At 40.5% G+C, this 21,331-nt stretch overlaps 1 protein-coding gene across 1 annotated transcript in view; it reads right to left on the reverse strand.

Moving 5' to 3' along the window:
• Positions 1–21,331, reverse strand: part of LOC136056586 (mesoderm induction early response protein 3-like) — a 129,857-nt gene that overhangs the window by 106,962 nt on the left and 1,564 nt on the right. The window contains exons 2-6 of the mRNA XM_065748871.1: positions 20,495–20,640; positions 15,097–15,231; positions 6,565–6,685; positions 4,776–4,861; positions 4,483–4,555 (exon numbers count right to left, since the gene is read on the reverse strand). Of these exons, the coding sequence (XP_065604943.1) occupies positions 4,483–4,555; positions 4,776–4,861; positions 6,565–6,685; positions 15,097–15,231; positions 20,495–20,640 (561 nt within the window). The remainder of the gene's footprint in view (positions 1–4,482; positions 4,556–4,775; positions 4,862–6,564; positions 6,686–15,096; positions 15,232–20,494; positions 20,641–21,331) is intronic.

Consider the following 21,331-nt stretch of genomic DNA (forward strand, 5'->3'; position numbering starts at 1 on the left):
TTTTTCCCTCCTGCCCTGCCATTCAACACTCCGGTTCTGAGAAAGGCTTCCTCCACATGATGTAAATTACTATTGCAGAAAGTACATTCAGAAAAACAGATAACACAGTTGCTAGGCTGGCATCCTGAATATAGGTAAAGACCTGAAAAGAGTACCTGGAAACCAATCCAAATGCCATATAATCGGTCACATTAGCCAGGGTGTTTAGGCAGGAGGCAGGTAACCCCATCATCAGCACACTAAAGTAGCTGTATGCACATATGACTCCGGTGCTGAACATGAGGAGCTTAAGACGCCAACATGCACTAATGTACATGAAAACCCTTAGTCCACTTTGCACCAGTTTTACAATGGAGTACAAATACTGCATTGCCCGCATCCTCCACCAATAATTGTCACGGTGTTATCTGTGACAGTAACCCAAGGGAAACCGAGAAGGGAGAGAGAAAAGAAAGAGAAAAAAAACAAACTGCAGTGGCCACGCAGCCGCCCAAGCAGAGCTGTGTGTGCTGGGGGGAGGGGGAAACGGAGGGAATAGATGGGCCTACAAAAAACAACGACACGATTTGAGAAGGAACGGTAACTTTACTAAATCTAATAAAAGGACAGCCTAATCAGGTATTGTTACAACTATGGAAACAGTTGCCCAATAATCAAAGACTCTAATCCTCCCCCAAAAGGGAAGAAATTCGACTCATAGAACAGATTCCACAAGACACGTGGAATCTAGCAGACTTCATGGTCTCATGGAAAAAATCCTCCTCAGGCTGCCTGGGAAGCCACAGTCGAGCCATCAGAGGAAAAAGACTTGCAGATTGCAGAGCTGACGGCATGACAGAGGAGCCAAAACTCCCAACAACTAGAGTCTCTAGAGGAGACCAGAGACCCTATTTTCAATTAATAATTCACTAGTCGAGGAAAAATGTACAAGTGATGGTGCTGGTAGATACTGGAGCAGAAACATCCATCATATATGGAGACCCAAGTAAATTCCTCTGCACTAAAGCTAAGATGTTTGGGGGGCAGATGATCCCCATAACTAAAATGTGGTTGAAACTGTGGGTTGGGCGTTTTCCACCCTGGGAGTACAGAGGGTCTATTGCCCCAGTTCCGAAGTACATATTGGGGATAGACATCTTGTAGGGTCTGACTCTCTAGACCACTGTAGGAGAGTTCAGACAAAGGGAAAGATGTATCACTATCCGAATAGGGAAGGCAATTTTAAGGGGCCATGTAAAAATTGAGCCTATTTGTTTGCCACAACAACACTGGATCACAAATAGAAAACAATACAGACTCCCAGGTAAGCAAGAAGAAATTACCAAGGTTATGCTGGAGAGAACAGGGATTACGAGATCTGCACACAGCCAATACAACACCCTCACATGGCCAGTCAGGAAGTCAGATGGTACATGACGAATGATGGTAGACTACAGAGAACTAAATAAAGTCACTCCACTGATACATGCCTCCCATACGTACGTAATACGTCCTCCATACGTACCCAACAATGCCTCCCTCATGGATACATTTAGAAGAGAAATAGAAACACATCACTGCATTTTGGATCTTGCAAATGCACTTTTTAGCATTCCAATTGCTAAGGAATCTCAAGACCAGTTTGCATTCACATGGGAGGGCAGGCAGTGGACTTTTCAAGTCCTACTTCAGGGATACGTGCCTTCACCTACTTTCCGCCATAATCTGGTAGCACATGATTTGGTAAATTGGAACAAACCATCTATCGTCAAAAAGTACCATTATATTGATGATCTGATGATGACATGCAACTCAACTGAGGCATTAGAAAAGGCAGTACCATCATTAACTAGTTATTTACAGGAAAAAGGATGAGCTATAAACCCACAGAAAGTACAAGGACCAGGGCTATCAGTTAAATTCCCAGGTGTTGTCTGGTTAGGTAAGACTAAGGACTAATCCAGTGCAATCATAGATAAGATTCAAGCATTCCCAGTTCCCACAACACCAAAACAGTTGCAGAAGTTCTTGGGTATATTAGGATATTGGTAATCATTTATACCTCAATAAGCACAACTCCTAAAACCTCTATATTGATTAACAAGAAAGGGCCATGTATGGGATTAGGGAAGAATGGAACAAAAGGCCTTCCAGCAGGCAAAAATAACTGTTAAACAGGCCCAGGCTCGGGGTATATTTGATCCAACCTTTCCATATGAACTAAATGTGCATATAACTCAAGAAGGGTTTGGCAGGAGGCTGTGGCAGCACCAGAATTCCATTTGAACCTTACTCGGGCTCTGGTCACAGGTTTGGCACAGAGCAGAAGAAAGATACAGCAATCACCAACCACAAACTGCCCATACAGTTATCGGATATTGTCTGGGCATGTCAGGACTGTGACGCTTGCTTATGAATGTGACCAAGACCTCTGCCGGAAACAATGGCCTATCTCACTACATAGGTCCCCTTCCTCGATCTGAGGAGGCCAGATATGCCCTAACCTGTGTTGACACAGTGAGTGGACTGATGCAAGCCTATCCTGTAGCAAAGGCAAACCAAGCCTATACCATTAAAGCTCTAACTAGGTTGATGGCATCATATGGGACTCCTGAGGTCATCGAGAGTGACCAAGGTATGCATTTCACAAGTACAATTGTGCAAAAGTGGGCTGAAGACAACATGTTTTCTGAATGGCACTGAATGGCGGTTTAACCTGCCCTATAGTCCAACGGGAGCAGGCCTAATAGAAAGATAAAATAGAATCCTGAAGGCTGCTCTGAAGACAGATTCACAGTCCTTGCAGGGGTGGACCAAGAGGCTTTATGCAACCCCACGGGACTTGAATGAGAAACCGAGGGATGGCAGACCCAGTGCTTTAAGAATGTTGCAGACAACTTGGGCCTCCCCGCTTAGGATACAAATCACAAGCAAGGACACCTCACTTAAGCCACAAGTTGGCACCATGAATAATCTTCTGCTCCCTTCTCCTCAGGACCTAGAAACCAGAAAACACAAGGTAAAATGGCCTTGGAAGGTGCAAGTAGGACCAAAACAGTGTGGTCTCCTTGCACCTTGGGGGAGATTGTTAGAGGTTGGGGGATCAGAAACACTTCTGTGGTCGGTGCATGGCCAGCAGAGGTAGTAGTTGACACTCCAATTTTCATTGCAAAAGGGACATCAATCATGTCCCTATGGCAAATTAGAATGCTCCCCTTGGTACCTGATATAGTGATCCAACCACAGATATCAGGCCAAAGGGTACGGTATCAAAGGCCAGGACATGCCCCGGTGTAGGCAGAGGTATTGACTCAAGTCCAAAATACAGCCCATATCCTACCACTGGAAGGCAGACCTACCCCTCCTCGTACCTGTTAAACATCTGTATTACTCCCCTTGAGGTTATCAAGTTCACAGGACAGCGGGCAGGAGCCACACCACTCCAGCACGTTCCAGTGTCCATGAGCAAATATCATGACATCCAGTGGTGGACTGCTGAACTTTTGGGAACTGGTGAGCATGAACCTAACTACTACTGGCCCTTAATGTTCCTTCTGGAGGCATATTTTCTTTAAGTACTGGCCCAAGAGAATCTCAAAAAGGGACTGCAAATAATAGCCTTCAGTGCCTTAACACTCTACATTGCTACAGGTATTGTACATGCATTGTAATGTACTTTGTATTTTGAGCCATCAAAACAGCAGGAGATTATGCCCAATCTGCTCATTTGCTGGTTCATGGTGTGAAGGGGTGGAGTGCAGTGGGATTGCCTGGTCACAGCCTGAACCAGTAAATGAGCACCTGAGTGACCCGAGAGGAGGAGCCCAGATCCACCCATTCTCTCTCTCTCTCCCTCTCAGTGGTGCTTCCGGGAGCACATATATGCTCAGAACCTGTGCGGGTTGGCCCCCCCTCCCTTTCTCTCTTCCTTCCAGCACACCAGAGTTGGAAGAAGAGGCGGCTGCATTCCTTAACCCAAACAATTGCTGGGAAGGGTGAGTTAATTCCCCTTTTCTCTAGTATCTTGTTCTATAGCACCTATACCTCAAATAAAACCTCTGTCACTGCCTTTGTTTACTTTACACCCACACAATTTTAGTCACACAAAAAAAAAATCAAAAATTAAAGAAAGCAATCAAAACTCACTAATTTTAAGATCATCTAAATCTTCAATTTAAGCTAAGTTGCACACTCATGGCCCTGTTATGATAGTCCAAGAAAACTATTTCTTTCTTGACCTTCATTTTATTGCCTCTTAAGATTACTAGATAGTTTGGAATTAAAACTGTAGTCCATGCTCCTACACCGTTTTCATTGTGTCCTCTCAGAGTTGTATAATCACATTTCTGATAAATAATTATTTGGGCGTTTCACTTGCATTTTCTTGTGTTTTTAACACCTCAAATTTTAACTAAGCCATTGACTTGGCTTTAAAATTTATATACTATTTTTCCATCAACTGCTACTGTTAAGGTAAAATGTGAAACAGTCAGCAGAACTTACCCTTTTCATCATCAGTACATCTGCCAAGGTAAGGTGGAATTTCAGCCTGATAGTTTGAACCAACCATTATTTCCTGAAGATGAAACAAAAAAAAACCACAACAGATAAATATCTACTTACTATTTTCACATGGATGCACTATAAAAAAAAAAAAACGTCAGTAACTCGGCATTCAGCAGAAAATTCCAGAATTCAGGTACAATTTTAGATACATTCTATAGATCTTTAAAACTTTGCTATCAAATGCATTATTAAAATGTTGAAGCTTTCTTGTTTTATGAAATAATTATTACCTTTCTCAAATCTTCGGATGTATTACCACTGCCTACTTCCACATCTTCATCGTCTGATTCTTTATCTCCATCACAAGTAGTGTTTGCTTCAGATACAAAAATGTTTGGTTTTAGCTACAAAGCATTTTCAGTTTAAACATAACTGCAGAAAATTGCTGTTTATCTTTTACTTTTGAAAGAAGAAGCTGTTTTTATTCAGGGAGACACTGATCACAAGTCTTTTGCTCTACACTTCTGTCAAACTACAGCATCAAGTCAGAAAGCACTGGAACTTGTATACTGCAGAATTGAAACATTTATCATGACTGCAACCGAGACAACCTAACGTATTTCTAATAGTCAAAAGAGAATAAAATCATTTTTCTTCTCTTTTGTTTTTTCCCCTTTCCCCCTTCAGTGAAGGCTTACACATTATAGAAAAACACATTATAGAAAAGGTATGAGAAAAATCTCCAGGGCTACAACTTAGCCCCAGTTAATCACAAAAATGGATGTTGAAGACAAGTCTTTATTACCTACCAAAGCCTGTAATTTGAAGTTTAAAAGAATGTTTTGAATACCCATTAAAACAAGTTTGCCTCAACATGGAGTGAAGATATAGCAGCAATATACAAAATAGAATAACCAAAAGGCAAGTTACTGCTTATTCTTTTTTACTTTTTTTCTCCCCCCCTTGGGAAAAAAGACAGCAAAGCACTCCAAGTATTTCAAATACAGTATTTCACAGAACTACTCATATTTTAGAAACTGGAACACTGTGGCACTGGGTTCTGAAATTTTTACATTTTTACAGATGTATAACTCCTGGTAGAATGTGATCTACCATTACAGTAAGATAAAAGCTGCCACACTTTCCAGTGTCATATTCATTAGCAGTTCACAATCGATGTTTAAGTGCCAACAAATTTGGGGTTTGCTTAATTTCAAGAGCATTATTGTTTTTAAGGATTTTTGTATCTCTCCTTAAATAAGAATGTCTTACATTACAGAATCAGCATCATGCGAAGAACTACACCTGCAGGTAACCGAGGCAGCACATCATCTTGATCATCCTTCTTCAGCAGGATGAAATCCAACCCCCCCAAAATAGTTCAAGATACTGGTCATATTAAAACCATGATAAAAGCCTTCACGTTGCCCTAACTCCAGTACACCGCTGAACAAATGAGTTGCAGCAAGCAATGAGGAATGAGGAATATCTGGTCCACATTGGGTAACTGAACCACTGGTTCCCAAATCTTTCCCATCATAGCTCCACAGGAAGTGAAATATTGGTGGTCGTGGGTTCAAAGTCCCCATCCCATATAAAAACACTGACTCACCCTACAAAGTTCTATTAAAAAAAAAAGTGATGTATGTGCAACAGGAAATAATCACAAAGAAATCACATCCAGATGCACATTCTCCAGCTGAACTGAAGCCACTGGCTTTAAAATAGCAGCAAAAATTTAGTAGAGAAACACTAACTTAAAATAATGGGTTATATATTCATGTCATTCACTTAAATACTGAAAATCATAGTGTTCCTCAACACCACATTAACTACTAACTATGAAAAGTCACTGTATTTGTAAAGAAAATATTTGTATTTCTGCTCTGAGCAAAATACCAAACGTAGATCTCTCAGGTAATTAGTAACAACAATCAAAGACAAAATTCACATACAACAGCCTCCAAAGCACTGTTTCTCAACCATCAATAAGTCAGCAGTATTCTAAGCTAGATATTTTAAGCTAGAAAGTTGTATGTAAGACTGTTTTGAGTGCTGTTATAAAATTAGATTTCTTACATCTTAGTGGCCGAGGAAAGAAGTCTGTAGCCTCATGTGAAGTAACTGATGGTGTCAAGTCATCAGCAGAGGACTGTGTTTCTTCATCATCACCCGATAAGAGGTCTTTAGCTATTTCCTCCTGTATCATTAAAATAAAATAAGTAAATAATCTCAGATTGTCTATTAAGTATGGACTGGTAAGCATTCAGATTCAGGAAATTATTTCACTGTAAGTACTAATAGATTTTACTCCCTTAATTTAAAAGCTAGCTTGCTCCCCCTAAATCTAAGAAGAAATATAACTTCATTTCAGAGTTGAACGCGGGTTTGTTTCCCTTTTGTCTTCTATTAAAATAAAGGCACAAAAAGTAACCTCTGCAACTATCAATCTCAGACATGCTTCCAACTGCTTCCAATGAAAAATATCAATGGAAAGTGCCTCAAAACTTTAGAATTTTGTCATTCTTTATATCACAGATACACTGAACCTTTAAGAGGCTGTTACCCATATACTCTGGAAAAAAAAATAGGTCAGGCACTTCTGCAGGCTTTTGCTGAGAGGACAGTTACAGAAAACAGACAACCCATTATCTTCCCAAAACACACCAAAAACTGAAGTTTTCAAAGGAAAATGGGGGAAAAAAAGCACTAGTAGACATATTTGAACTCCTCTATATATAGGTTAGAGAGGGAAAGAACTATATTAGACAACAAGTTAACTACATTTTTGTAACCTCAATGCAATTGTGAATCTAATGAGAATTAGATGTGCAGAGCCATAACTATACCCATATTCAATTTTCCATGAGGTTTATCTGTAAATGATGTATGTTAGGAAAAAAAAGCAACATATACTTACTACATACAGATTTTTTAAACAGAATAAAATCTCAGAATTCAATGTTAGCAAGCAAATCACAGAAACCAAACTTTTTTTTTTCACATCAGCAACATATTTATCTGTAACAACTAAGTGTTACTACTTCTCTCTCCCTCACTCACACCCCTCACCCCCGCAAAGTTAAGGCCTTTCCAAATGATATGCATCTGAAAGGAACATTCTAAAGCATTCAACAGAACAGTTTCAAGTTATCCACATAAGTTTTAGCACATAATGCTGTGCATTCCTGGTTATCTGGAGAGGTCCCAAATGATTGGAGGCTTGCTGATGTGACTCCCATCTACAAGAAAGGCCGTAAGGAAGACCCCAGGGAACTACAGGCCTGTCAGCCTGACCTCAGTATCAGGGAAAGTTATGGAGCAGATGATCTTGAGGGAGATCACACGACACGTGCATGGCAATAAAGGGATCAGACCCAGCCAGCACAGGTTCACAAAGGGCAGGTCGTGCTTGTCCAACCTCATCTCCTTCTATGACTGGGTGACCAGACAGGTAGATGAGGGAAAGGCTGTTGATGTAGTCTACCTGGACTTCAGCAAGGCCTTTGACACGGTCTCCCACAGTATTCTCCTGAGGAAACTGGCAGCCCGTGGTGTGGACAGGTTCACTCTCCTCTGGGTGGAGAACTGGCTGGAGGGCTGTGCCCAGAGGGTAGTGGTTAATGGAGTTAAGTCCAGCTGGCGTCCTGTTACGAGTGGTGTCCCCCAAGGGTCAGTTTTGGGGCCCATCTTGTTTAATATCTTTATTGATGACCTAGATGAGGGAATTGAGTGTACCCTCAGTAAGTTTGCAGATGACACCAAGTTGGGAGGATGTGTCAAACTGCCTGAGGGTAGGGAGGCCCTTCAGAGGGATTTGGATAGGCTGAACAGCTGGGCTGAGCTCAATGGGATGAGGTTCAATAAGACCAAGTGCCAGGTCCTGCACTTTGGCCACAATAACCCCATGCAATGCTATAGGCTTGGGGCAGAATGGCTTGAAGAATGTAGAGAGGAAAAGGACCTGGGGGTGTTGGTTGATGCTCGGCTTAACATGAGCCGGCAGTGTGCCCAGGTGGCCAAGAAGGCCAACAGCATCCTGGCCTGTATTAGAAATAGTGTAGCCAGCAGGAGCAGGGAGGTGATCATCCCCCTGTACTCAGCTCTGGTGCGGCCGCACCTCCAGTACTGTGTTCAGTTTTGGGCCCCTCGCTACAAGAAGGACATTGAGGCCCTGGAGCGTGTTCAGAGAAGGGCAACAAAACTGGGGAGGGGTCTGGATCACAAGTCTTATGAGGAGCGGCTGAGGAAGCTGGGATTGTTTAGTCTGGAGAAGAGGAGGCTCAGAGGAGACCTTATTGCACTCTACCACTTCCTGAAGGGAAGTTGTGGTGAGGAGGGGGTGGGCCTCTTCTCCCGTGATAAAAAATGACAGGATGAGAGGGAATGGCCACAAGTTGCGCCGGGGAAGATTTAGATTAGACCTGAGGAAACATTTTTTCTCTGAAAGAGTGGTCAGGCACTGGAATGGCCTGCCTAGGGAGGTGGTTGAGGCACCGTCCCTAGCGCTGTTCAAGAAGCGTTTAGATGAGGTGCTAAGGGATTTGATTTAGTAGTTGGGTAGGGATAGTGATAGGAGGATGGTTGGACTAGATGATCTTGTAGGTCCTTTCCAACCTTATGAACCTATGAACCTATGGTCATGATAGCTGCACCGAGCTCAAGGTGCATTCAGGGGAGACAGATGATGACAATAGTCAAGCGCTAACAGAAAATGCACCAAATAATACTGGTATGCAAATATGAATAGCAGTCAATCATTGTACCCCATAAATAGGGAACATCCCTCCTGCATGTCAGTGAGCAGCATGCCAGGACCTTCCCTTGAGCAGGGATACCTCACAAGGCTACTCCTCAAGGTTGAAAGATTCCTTATCTGTGACAGATACTTAGTAAATGACTAATGGTATGCCTTGTAATCTTAGGTAAGTGATATAAAGGATCATTTCCACAATTCCTTTATACATAAACCACTGACTGGGGGGGCCCTCTGAACCTTGTGACTCATCAGGAGGCTTTCCCTCGAAGTTCTGTCTGATCTCTATTCAGTACATAATTGTAAAAGACAGAAACTGTTTTCTTTTGTCTCAAGGTTTGCTTCATATGGCCTTTTCTAGTGACAAGACTGACTGATAACTGCCGGTTATCTGGATGGGTGTTATGGTGCCATTGTCTCTGCTTATGGTTGTAAAGATAAGCAAATAGGTGCAAATAGTCTTTCCCGTGGGGGTACAGCTTGGAGAAGCTGACCACCACAAAGACAATGCTCCTGCATGGCAATGAAGGCAACATCCCCTGCTGGCTTATTTGTTGGGCCAGACATGTCACACAAAGAGAAAAGGAAAAAACACCTGAGAAATGAGGGATAAAAGGCCTTCACTGAACTAAGGATTTTGGGGAGAAGAACTTTCAGAAAAGAACTGTGGAGAAGAACTCCCAAAGAAAAAAAATCTTTGAGGAGAACTCCCAAAGAGACTTAGGATGGACCCTGAGGCCTGCTTGCTGCCATCTCCCATCCCCCGTGGTGACCAGACAAGTTCCTGAGATCAACATACCTACTACAAACCTCGCTGGATCCATGGTGGTGATTATATCTTGCTTTCTGCCAAGTCTCCTTGCTTTTCATCTCTTTTCTATCGCCCACCTTCCCTTCCCCATATCCCTAAGCAATTAGTATTTGTAATATACTGGTTGGGCTAACATTTGACCCGCTGTGTCTTAATCTCGCCATCGGGTATACATATAAAGAATCTCATCTCCCTCCTTTATATTGGAGCATGACATTTTTAATGGCGTAGTCAGCAGGATACCCGGCAGTGAGAGTGTTGCCCTTCCAGGTATAGTTGATGTGTGTACCTTCTGGAGTTGCCTGGAGTGATATTTTTTATAATCTAGATGTGAGTGCCTCTCCAGAAAGAATCACTCCGCATATTGAGTTTTAAGTGTGAAATTTGAAATTCTTTCCTGTATGTGCCTCCTGGAGTTGTAAGGAGTGATAATTGTGATAATTTAGACATGTGTACCTCTCCAGGAAGAATCACTCCGCATATTGAAACTTAACTCTGTCTTTGGAACTGTTTATGTGTATGCCTCTCAGGAACCTATTAAGTAATTTTGAGTCCCGTGAAGATTACTGTGCATTCTCGAAATGTAAGGGTTCCTCCTAACTTAGGTGTGGGGTTTGAAGCTTTTTTTCCTCTGTGTGGCTTCACAGGGAAGTGAGAAGTGATTTACGTATTTGCGTTTTCTTTGATCTTCTTTGACTTTTGCGTCCTCCTCTCAGTAAATGAAGGAGTGATTTGAGTATTTGCAACGTGTACCCTCCCCCTCTCTCCATGTAGATCTTTCTGCACATTGAAAAATGAGTGACTGTATTCACAATGAAAGGTGAAGATGTGTTATTTAACCTCTTAGAAAAGCACGATGCCAGACCCTCATTAACAGGGGTAGAGTGGGCACGGCAGAACTGGCATAACTTGCAGAGTGTTTCAGACCATATTAATGTCCTGCAAAAGAATGCTCAGACCCGAGCTGGGAAAGGAAAGGCATTTATTTGTGCAGTATTGGGTTCGGCTCTGGTTGCAGCCATAGAATTCCGCAACCAGCAGCTTAACACAGAGAGCCAAGTTTTACAGGCACTACAGGAATCAGTTAAAGTAAGTCAGGAATTGATAAAAGCTCTGCAAAATCAAATTGTAAACCTAGAGAAGCAGTTAGAAAGAGAAAAACATAATTCTGATCTGTTGCAAATGGTTTTAAGGGAAGTGTTAACGGGTAAGGATGCTAGTGATACTAGTGCACCTCAAGAGAAAACTTATCCAAGGGAAGAATTGCAAGGTTTAAAAGCAAATATTGACAAATTAGAAGCTCCCTCAGCTCAGTTGCATCCTTTAATAAAAACTGAATATTCATACAATAATGGTGAGGATTTAGATCCTCAAATGAACATTAAAGAAATCCCCTTCTCTGCTACTGAGCTAGCAAAATTGAAAAGAGATTTTGGCCACTCTCCTAAAGAATCAGAAACAGAGTACGTATGGAGGGTCAGCCTCACGGGTGGAGACCAGATACTTTTAACTGAAAAAGAGGCTGAAGGTTATTGGGGACCAGGAGTATTTTTAACTACTGGTAACAATCGTGCTCCCTGGTCCCTCACACAGAGAGTTGCCTATTGGGCAGGTGGTCTTAACCCTCTAGAAAGGGGAGACCCCCTTGCCATTACTGGGACAGTTGATCAGTTAGTAGAAAGTGTTCAGAAGGCTGCCTATCTCCAAATGATGTATGACAGGAAGCTGCAGCCACACCATGAATCACATATGATGATGCCCGTTGATCCTGAGAGGATGACTCCTTTAATTAGGGGGCTTCCTGAATCATTAAAACCTGTAGGTATACAACTACAAGGAAAAATACAGGCTATGCCTCAGGGAGAAAGAATTCAGGCAGCATTAGAAGGTGCTGCAACCCCTAATCGTCTGCAGTCAGGATGCAAAGTATGGACGTGGGGGGAGGTTGCCCAAGAATTAATTAACTATGGGAGAAAATATGGACCAGTGACTTCTTCCAACAGTAAATTTGAGATAAAGGAAGTGAGGCATGCAGTGGCCAATTCGACCCCTCCCCTATCTAACCAGGACCCCCACAGATCTAAAAGGTTCTCATTTTCAGTGAAACCAAGTGGGCAAAATATAAATCATAAATGTAATAGTTTTTGGATGCTGGGCCAGCAGAAGGGCATTCCCCGAGAACTAATGGATGGATTGCCTACAGACAGATTAGAGAAGTTAGTTAATGGCTGGCCAAAACAAAAGCCCGAAAGAAGTGACGCTCCACCTCCGAGCGCCCCTAACTTTGGAATCAGTATGGGCACTAGGGCCGCAGGAAAACTAATGCTCTCACCCCTCTCAAGTGAGGGGGGGAGGAGGGTGGATGTACATTAGAAAACTTACAACAAAAGGAAATGACCTGTTAAATATGCTTAGAAGACTAAGGATGCCTGGGAAAAGGAATACCATAGTACCATTCACTGGATTATTCCCTCATTTTAACAAGCCCCAAAAGGGCAAGCCGATGTCTTGTTTTCTTTTACAGAAGACCCCTGTTGTGCCTTGACTACACACAGAAGGCAGACAGCTGACTTGAATCATTTGCATTTTGTGACAAATATTGAAGATTTACTCATACTAGAACACCGAATACACCACTTGATTACACTATGTATTTTGTTTGCATAGTATCGTGTTTTCAGGTTGTTGTGGGTGTTGTCTTTAGGTCTGTTAAACCTCACACTTGGGTTTTCACAGGTTTTGCTGGCTACTCCCTGCACAGTAGTGCCATTCCTTTTGATTCCTTCTTCTACCCCTTTTTATCAAACTGATTATGATTTGCATATAACTCTGCTATGGTGTTTCCAACTTCCTAATAAATTTGGAAATGAACCAAGGGACCCATCTAGTACCTGTCAGATGTGGTCACAAAAAGAAATCCATTATGATGTTTATTGTAACACCAGTCCAGGAGTTCCATCCAAAACATGGTTGTTAGAAAGTGTTTATGTTTTGTTAAGTAAGGTGTATGTTTCTCTAATGCTTTATATTATGGGATATCCTAAACACTATCCCGTGAAAGTCCTATAGACTATAACAATACTTGAACTTGCCAAACTAGTATATATCTCTCACAGCATTTCAATCGCTTCTGAGACGCTCAAATGACAATTCTGTTCATATTTAACCTTGAAGCAACATGCAGTATTGCAGCGTGGTGAAGTTATACCTTCACTCAGCCTATTAGAAAACATGTTTGTTCCATCTATGACCTTTGAAAACATTACATGGCAAATCCATGTATTGTTGAATTAGACTAGATATGCTTTCTGAGAATTAAAATCACCAACGCAACAAGTACTGATAATGGCATTGTAAAACCAGTTAGTGCTTGGTATGTTATTAAGGAATAGGTTGTTTGTGACTATTTGTGACTAAGTGAATAACTGATTGTTGTCTAAAATTGATGATAACGGTAAAGTTGTTAAACAAATTGTCCGTGTTCCCGCCCAAACCTGGAAAGGCCTAGATGCTGATCTTATTTTCCTGGCCTCCAGGTGGCCCATGGGTGAAATGTATTCTGTTTTATCTATTGTGTGTTGTTCCAACTCTTCTGTTTATTCCTTGTATTATTCCATGTTTTAATTCAACTTATTTAAAATGCTGTATCTTCAATTAAAACTGTAACTGCTTCAACTAATGATGGACAAATCCAACAGATCAGAGTAACATTTGTAACTAAGCCCAAGAAATCTGTTAGAGCAATTTTGTAACATTTAACTCCCCATTACCTCCTCCCCTCTTCTCTCTTATGCCTGTTTTGTTTTTTTTTTTTAAGACAAACTGTTTTCCTTTGTCTCAAAGTTTGCTTCATAAGGCCTTTTCTGGTGACAAGACTGACTGATAACTGCCGGTTATCTGGATGGGTGTTATGGTGCCATTGTCTCCGCTTATGATCACAAAGATAAGCAGAAATAGGTGTAAATAGTCTTTCCCGTGGGGGTACAGCTTGGAGAAGCTGACCACCACAAAGACAATGCTCCTGCATGGCAATGAAGGCAACATCCCCTGCTGGCTTATTTGTTGGGCCAGACATGTCACACAAAGAGAAAAGGAAAAAACACCTGAGAAATGAGGGATAAAAGGCCTTCACTGAACTAAGGATTTTGGGGAGAAGAACTTTCAGAAAAGAACTGTGGAGAAGAACTCCCAAAGAAAAAAAATCTTTGAGGAGAACTCCCAAAGAGACTTAGGATGGACCCTGAGGCCTGCTTGCTGCCATCTCCCATCCCCTGTGGTGACCAGACAAGTTCCTGAGATCAACATACCTACTACAAACCTCGCTGGATCCATGGTGGTGATTATATCTTGCTTTCTGCCAAGTCTCCTTGCTTTTCATCTCTTTTCTATCGCCCACCTTCCCTTCCACATATCCCTAAGCAATTAGTATTTGTAATAAACTGGTTGGGCTAACATTTGACCCGCTGTGTCTTAATCTCGCCATCGGGTATACATATACATATAAAGAACCTCGTCTCCCTCCTTTATATCGAAGCGTGACAATAATCAAGTGATCTTGTCATCATAAGCTGGTTACTGTCACATTTATTAACAGAACTTTGTTAAATTGTCTCATATCAGTAAACCATATTGCTCTTTTTCAAGTGCAATCCATCATTCATTCTGCATCAGACATGTTAGAAGCCAGAATGATTTCTGAACATCATACATTACAATAAAATGTAGATTTTTTCAGGAAAATCTCCCATCTACTTATTTATTAAATAAATCAACAGTTCTTTGTATGTGGTTTAGAAGAATTGTTAACTTACTATTTATTTGGAGTAACATAGCATCACTGAATTTACCCTGCATTTCTAAGTGCAATAAGTACAACTAGAATCAGATTCTCAATGTCCTTGAAAATGAATGAATACAGTAGTTCTTGACCACATATTGAAATTGAAAAGGATAGGCATTTTGTAACAGCAAGAGATAAGTATTATTTAAAGTCACATGGATTTCTGCTTTTAAACTGTAATACTGGGAAAAACATCTGACTTACTTTATCTAGAGTCATATCTGGAAGTCCATCTGCAAGTTCACTTGGAGAGCTACCTGCACTGGAACCTGCCATAACTGGAATTGCGGGTTCATATCCATAAAATGCTAGTAAATCTTCCAGTGGCATGTTTCCTTCCTAATGTAAGATTTAAGAACATTTCAACATATTACCAAATACCTGTAAACAGTTCAGGCCTAAAAGAATACGACATTTTGGGAAGGGAAAAAAAGGAAAAATTAATTTAAAGCAGGAAATTTGAATCAAGATTTAAAATATTTTCAGGCACAGGAATGAAACAATTCATCACCATCTCTCTTGAAATATAATGAAGTTTCAAGAAAACTGTCTACAAGATGATCAATTACTATTTAATATAATTACTATTTAATCATTAAAGATTTATTCCTTATCTGATTCATACTGTAAAGCACGAGTGGCTTGTATTGCTTCAATACTAGAAACACAACCACCCCCCTACAAAAAGAGGGCTGCAGAAAAACTTGAAGATTCTAGTCCTACATAATTACAACTGCAAGTGTACATTCAAAAACTCACAGAAGTAAACCAAAATAGCAAGCTTTTATCTTCTCTTTTCATCTCTTGCATAATATATTTTATAACAACTGCTGAGAAAGCAATAGGAGAAACACAGCTAATGATCTGGAAGGCAAAAAAGATAACACTGAATTTAAAATTTTATCTTCCCAACAGTTATTGTGCAAGTGATTTTACTAAATATCATATTGCCATCTTAAGATAATTATGTCATTCAATTCAACAAAGAATTAGAAATATTTTCTCATATTTCTACCTTTAAAAGTTAAATTACTTTCAAAAATTTATTGTTGAACTCATATACTGATTGAATTAAGTGTTCTCTTTAGTCAGCTAAGGTCTTAATCCTACAAAGACTTTTCACAATGGGTAAACAAACTCATGTTTAAGTCTTCCCAGGATGGTGACCTAGAGTAATAACGTTTAAGATGAGTAGCTCTCTGATCTTTTTCCTTCTATTACAGAAGACATAAGAATATTTTGTAGAGCAATAACTCAATTTTAACCATGACACCACAAAAATCTAACCGTAAAGGCAACAGGACAAAAATTCAGGAGTATAAACACTGACAATTACATATTAAGAAATTTTTTTTTTTTTGCACAGGCTTCACAAACAAATTCATATTTGATGCCAGAAATTACACTTTCTCAGAAACCCATTGATCAAAACCCAAAGGTATACTTACATGATGTAAGTAGATCACTGAACAGTAAATACTAGTAGAATCACTTTGTGGGTATTCAACATCCAGCAGGTGTTTAAAATGAGTTATACACTGACATGTATGACCAAGAGGTAAAAAAAAGAAAAATCATAGAATCCTTTGAGTTAGAAGGGAACCCTAAAGGTCATCTAGTCCAACTCCCCTGCAATAAACAGGGCCACCTACAGCTATATTAGGTTGCTCTGACTCCATCCAGCCTGACCTCAAATCTCTCCAAGGACAAAACCAACACATTTCTGGGCAACCTGTCCCAATACCTCACCTGCAAAAAAAAAAAAAAAACAACTTCCTTATAGACCATCTGAATCTCCCCTCTTTTAGTTCAAAAACATTTCCCCTTGTTCTGTCACAAGAGACTCCGCTAAAGAGTCTGACCCCTTCTTTCTTATAAACCTCCTTTAAATATTGAAAGGAGGTTATCTGGTCTGCCCAGAACCTTCTCTTCTACAAGCTGAACAGCCCCAGCTCTCTCAAGCTGCCCTCATAAGGAAGGCACTCCATTTTGTGGTCCTCCTCTAGACACACTCCAACAGCTGAACACACTTCTGATGCTGCCCAGGATGCAGTTGGCTTCCTGGGCTGCAAGGGCACATTGCTGGCTCATGTCCAGATTGCCACCCACCAGAATTCTAAGTTTTTTGCAGCAGGGCTGTGCTTTATTCTTTCATCCCCCAGCTTGTATCGGTAGTGCAAGACCTGGCTTTGTTGAACCTCATGAGGTTCTCTCTGGGCCCACTGCTCAAGCCTGTCTAGACCCCTCCAGATGGCATCTCATCGCTCTGGTGTGTTGAGCACACCCCACAGCTTGGTGTCATCAGCTAACTTTCTGAGTGTGCACTTGACCCCACTGTCAATGACATTCTTGAAGATGTTAAAGTACTGGAACCAGTGGTCTTACACCAGAGGGACACCATTCATCACTAATTTACATCCAGACTTTGAACCATTGACTACCACTCTCTGAATACAATCATGCAAACAGTTCTTCAGCAATTGAACAGTCCACCCATCAAACCCATATATCTCCAATTTGGAGAGAAGGATGTCACAGTACTGTGTCAAAGGCATCACTGAAGTCCAGACAGATTACATCAGTGGCTCTTCCCTTATCTACTGATGCGGTTACACCATCATAAAAGGCCACAAGGTTAGTCAGGAAGGACTGACTCTTGGTGAAGCCACAGTGGTTATCTCATATCACTTTCCTGTCTTCCATGTGCCTTAGAATAGTTTCCAAAAGGATCTGCTCCATGATCTTCCCCAGCATAGAGATGAGGCTAACAGGCCAGTAGTCCCCTGGACCATCCTTTCTACTGTTCTTAAAAATGGGTGCAATATTGCCTTCCCCCCCCCCCCCCCCCCCCCCACACACACACACACACACACACTCACCAGGGAATTCACCTGATATCATGACTTTTCCAATATCATTGGGAGTGGCTTGACTTCTCCATTGTTTCCCATGGAAATAAACAGGAGGTGTTACTTTCAGAGAGATACCTATGTACATGAGCTAAGAACCAGGAAATAACTCAGGAAATCTTCCTTTTCTCCAGTCTGGTGGATACTATGGAAATAATGCTGTTATGGCATTGGAATCAATATCAGTAGCTTTTCACTATAACATGGTTCCTGTTCATTGTCTTTAAGACAGTAAGAAAACTCTCAACTGAGGATGAAATGGGATAGACAGAGCTCAGTATTCAGTTTGAACATTATTGACAGGGTCTAAGGTAGCATGTAACTACCTTTACAAATAACTAAAATAGCTGGAGGGGTTTTGTTGATATATCTTTTCAAGATCTCCCTTTTCCCACTATAAATCTTAAACGGAATACCCTGAAAAACATTTTGGGTTTTCTTAAGTACTCATTTAGTTTTTTTTTTAGTTAAAGACAGCAAGTGCAATTTCTTTCATTTTTATCTATTTAAACTCATGCTTTAATGGTATCCTTTCAGTGAAATTTTTGTCAAAACAATGCTGCAAATTAATAGTAATATGTTGCATTCATACTTAAATTACTACACTATGCATCGTTAAAACACAGAAGCTTCTTGCAAATGAAAACATGCTTTTTTGTGTGCACACACCTTACTTCCTGCTTAGGAGACTTTTGTATGTATGCCTGAGAAAAAGAGTATGCTTAAAATGAAAATGTTTTACACAAACAGGCAAACATGCATATGCATATCCATATGCATGTCGGTTACTCTGAAAGTAATGCCTCCTATTTATCTCCATGGAAACCACAACAGATACAAAGAGCACAATAATGCTATTTGACAGAGCAAATTCTCAGCCACAAGAGGCTATTTTTCAAAATTATCACCATTAGCCACATTTCCACAAGCAATAAACAAGACCCTGCATGCCACACAAAAACTAACACCTGCACCAGCAGAAGTGACACAGGTGCTTCACAGTTGCTATGACAGTACCATTACAAGGAAGATATTGCCTATGCAGTCCATCTTTAATCAGTCCAAAAAAACTAAAGCCAGAAGGTGCCAAATCTGGACTATATGGTGGGTGTGGTAGGACCCACTGATGAGCAATGTGCTCCAGTCTCCAAATTACTATGGGGCATGGCACTATTGTGCTGAGAGAGAAAGGCTGTCTTCTCTGGCCTGATTCTGGAAGTTTGGACCTTTAGTTTAGTTAACACTGTGATATAGAAAACAAGAGTTGGTGGTTTGTCCAGGTTCTAGGAAATCCAGAAGAATGATCCCTTTCCTATGTGAAGTGCGCACCACACATTACCAGCTGAGGGGGGGGAATCTTGATCTTTTTCATCTTTGAAGAAATAACATGTGACCACTGCATAGACTACTGTTCACAGCATCTGAGGCACAGACAATCCAAATCGTTTATTATAAGTTCTAACATTGCTTATATACACTCCAAGTTTTCTCTTGTAACTTCCCACCCGCCTTTACATGTCAACAAAACATTCCACAAGCACTCCTTTAATTGTGCATGCAGGTACTTATCTAATTAGAGTCATGAGTCATTCCTAGCCATACACTCTTCATTCAATTCAGGGTCATCATCACACAACTATCAACACAGCTTACTTGACTTTGTTTTTCTCTTATTCTGGATGTGCCTTTGGTCTTCAACCTTACTTTGTCATGCTGTTTATCTTGCTCTGCAGCTTCTGCTCTGAATAGTCTTGTAGTCCCACAGCTGTCTTGACTCCAGCTTATAGTGGTGACACCATGTCTCATCACCAGTAACAACGCAATCCAGGAAACTGTCATAATCAGCCTCATATTGATTCAATAGCAACTGACAAACCTGCATACAACATTCCTTCTATTTCTGTGTGAGCATGTGGGACTTGCCTGTCTCAAACTTTGTGATATTCCAGTGCTGCCACCATAATTTCCAACACATTGAAGCAGATATTTAGGCTCTGTACACAGTTCATTGTCCATAATCTGCTGATTGAGACACTTCCCATTTCACAGTGGGACAGCTGTCTATGGATTGTTTTTTTTAAATTGCTGTCACACACTGCTGAACTGCACCATCCATCTCCTCACTGTGCTCATATCCACTGTTTGGTCTCCATAAATATCGTACCCATTGATATTCATCAATGCTTGCTGAATTTTTCCCCCACGTGGAAGAATTGAATTAGATACACCTTCACTTCATATGCACTTTCATGTCAGACCGTCCCCCTGCTGCCATCAATCTCATAGCAACAAAATGTGATGGAATATTGGCAGGAAGGTTCACCCTCTACTGCCATACCACCAACATCTGCTTCTGATGCTGTAGGCCAACATAACAACATAAGAGGCATTACTTTCAGAGTAGCCCTTGCACTCTCAAACTAGCTTCAGTAATTTAACCTCTAAAGTGAAAGCATGGATGAAAAAAATAAAATCTGAACTTCACACTAATACATTTGAAAAGCTAAATTTAGCCTTTTTGTGATGATGCACTGCTACACCCTAAGTAAATCTGATTTCCTTTTCTTTAAACAAGCTATAAATGCATTTTGCAAGAAACTACTATTCAATACAAACTAAACACATTGAATGTTCTTTTCAGTAAAAGAGGTACAGCAGACATGAACATTTAGGAGATAATGAGTCACCCTTACCTTCTCTAAATCTTCAATTTCAGAGCTGAAATTTTTGTTTTCCTCCATAATTTCCTCTTCGTCAAGAGTTTGCTCATCATCATAATCATGAACCAACATCTCAGCAGAAGGGTCAAAGTCATGATCCTCAGACGATAAGGAGCCAACTATTAAAAAAGCCCCTTATCTGAGTCATGTTTTCTATACCACCATATAAAGTCACATCAGAAAAAAAATGAACATTAATTCTTTCGCATACAGGGTCATAACCCTCAATGGAATTACTAGAACAAAATCCTACTACCTGACAAATTCAGTTGTTTTAGCCTGTTTTATAAGTAACAAGCACAGTTTGTCTCTCTTGCAGCATAATGAAAATACTTGGAAGAACCTCAAACTACTGAAATAAAGTTTCAGAAAGTACAATCTCAAATGAGCATTTTTCTATTTAAAAGATTATTCAAGGCATCCTTGAAATCATAATTAAGGCATACATGTCACAAGATTTCTGATGCTGCAAGAATGCCAGTTGTACCTTACAAATCAAGGGACTGTGATTTATAGTGTCTGATTCTATTCTATAATCTCTATTCTATGATGATTTATATCAATTAACTTAAGTTTTTCCACTGGTATATCATTAAGTTTATGAATCAATTTCCTAACAGCAAAATAAACAGTGAGACTCACTTGAGATTAGTTTATTCTCACTGATGTTTTAGTAAAACTAGCTTAACCCTTAGCATTTGATCTAGAAAGAAAAAAATAAACATGGAAGAGTTTAAAAAACTATAGAGGAAAATATACTGGAAATAAATAAATGCTTCTAAAGAACCACATTAATAAATCATTATGACA

This window comes from Cyrtonyx montezumae, unplaced genomic scaffold, assembly GCF_038088225.1.
Source record: "Cyrtonyx montezumae isolate F1298 unplaced genomic scaffold, pur_monq_1.0 scaffold_53, whole genome shotgun sequence".
In the NCBI taxonomy this organism is placed as follows: domain Eukaryota; kingdom Metazoa; phylum Chordata; class Aves; order Galliformes; family Odontophoridae; genus Cyrtonyx; species Cyrtonyx montezumae.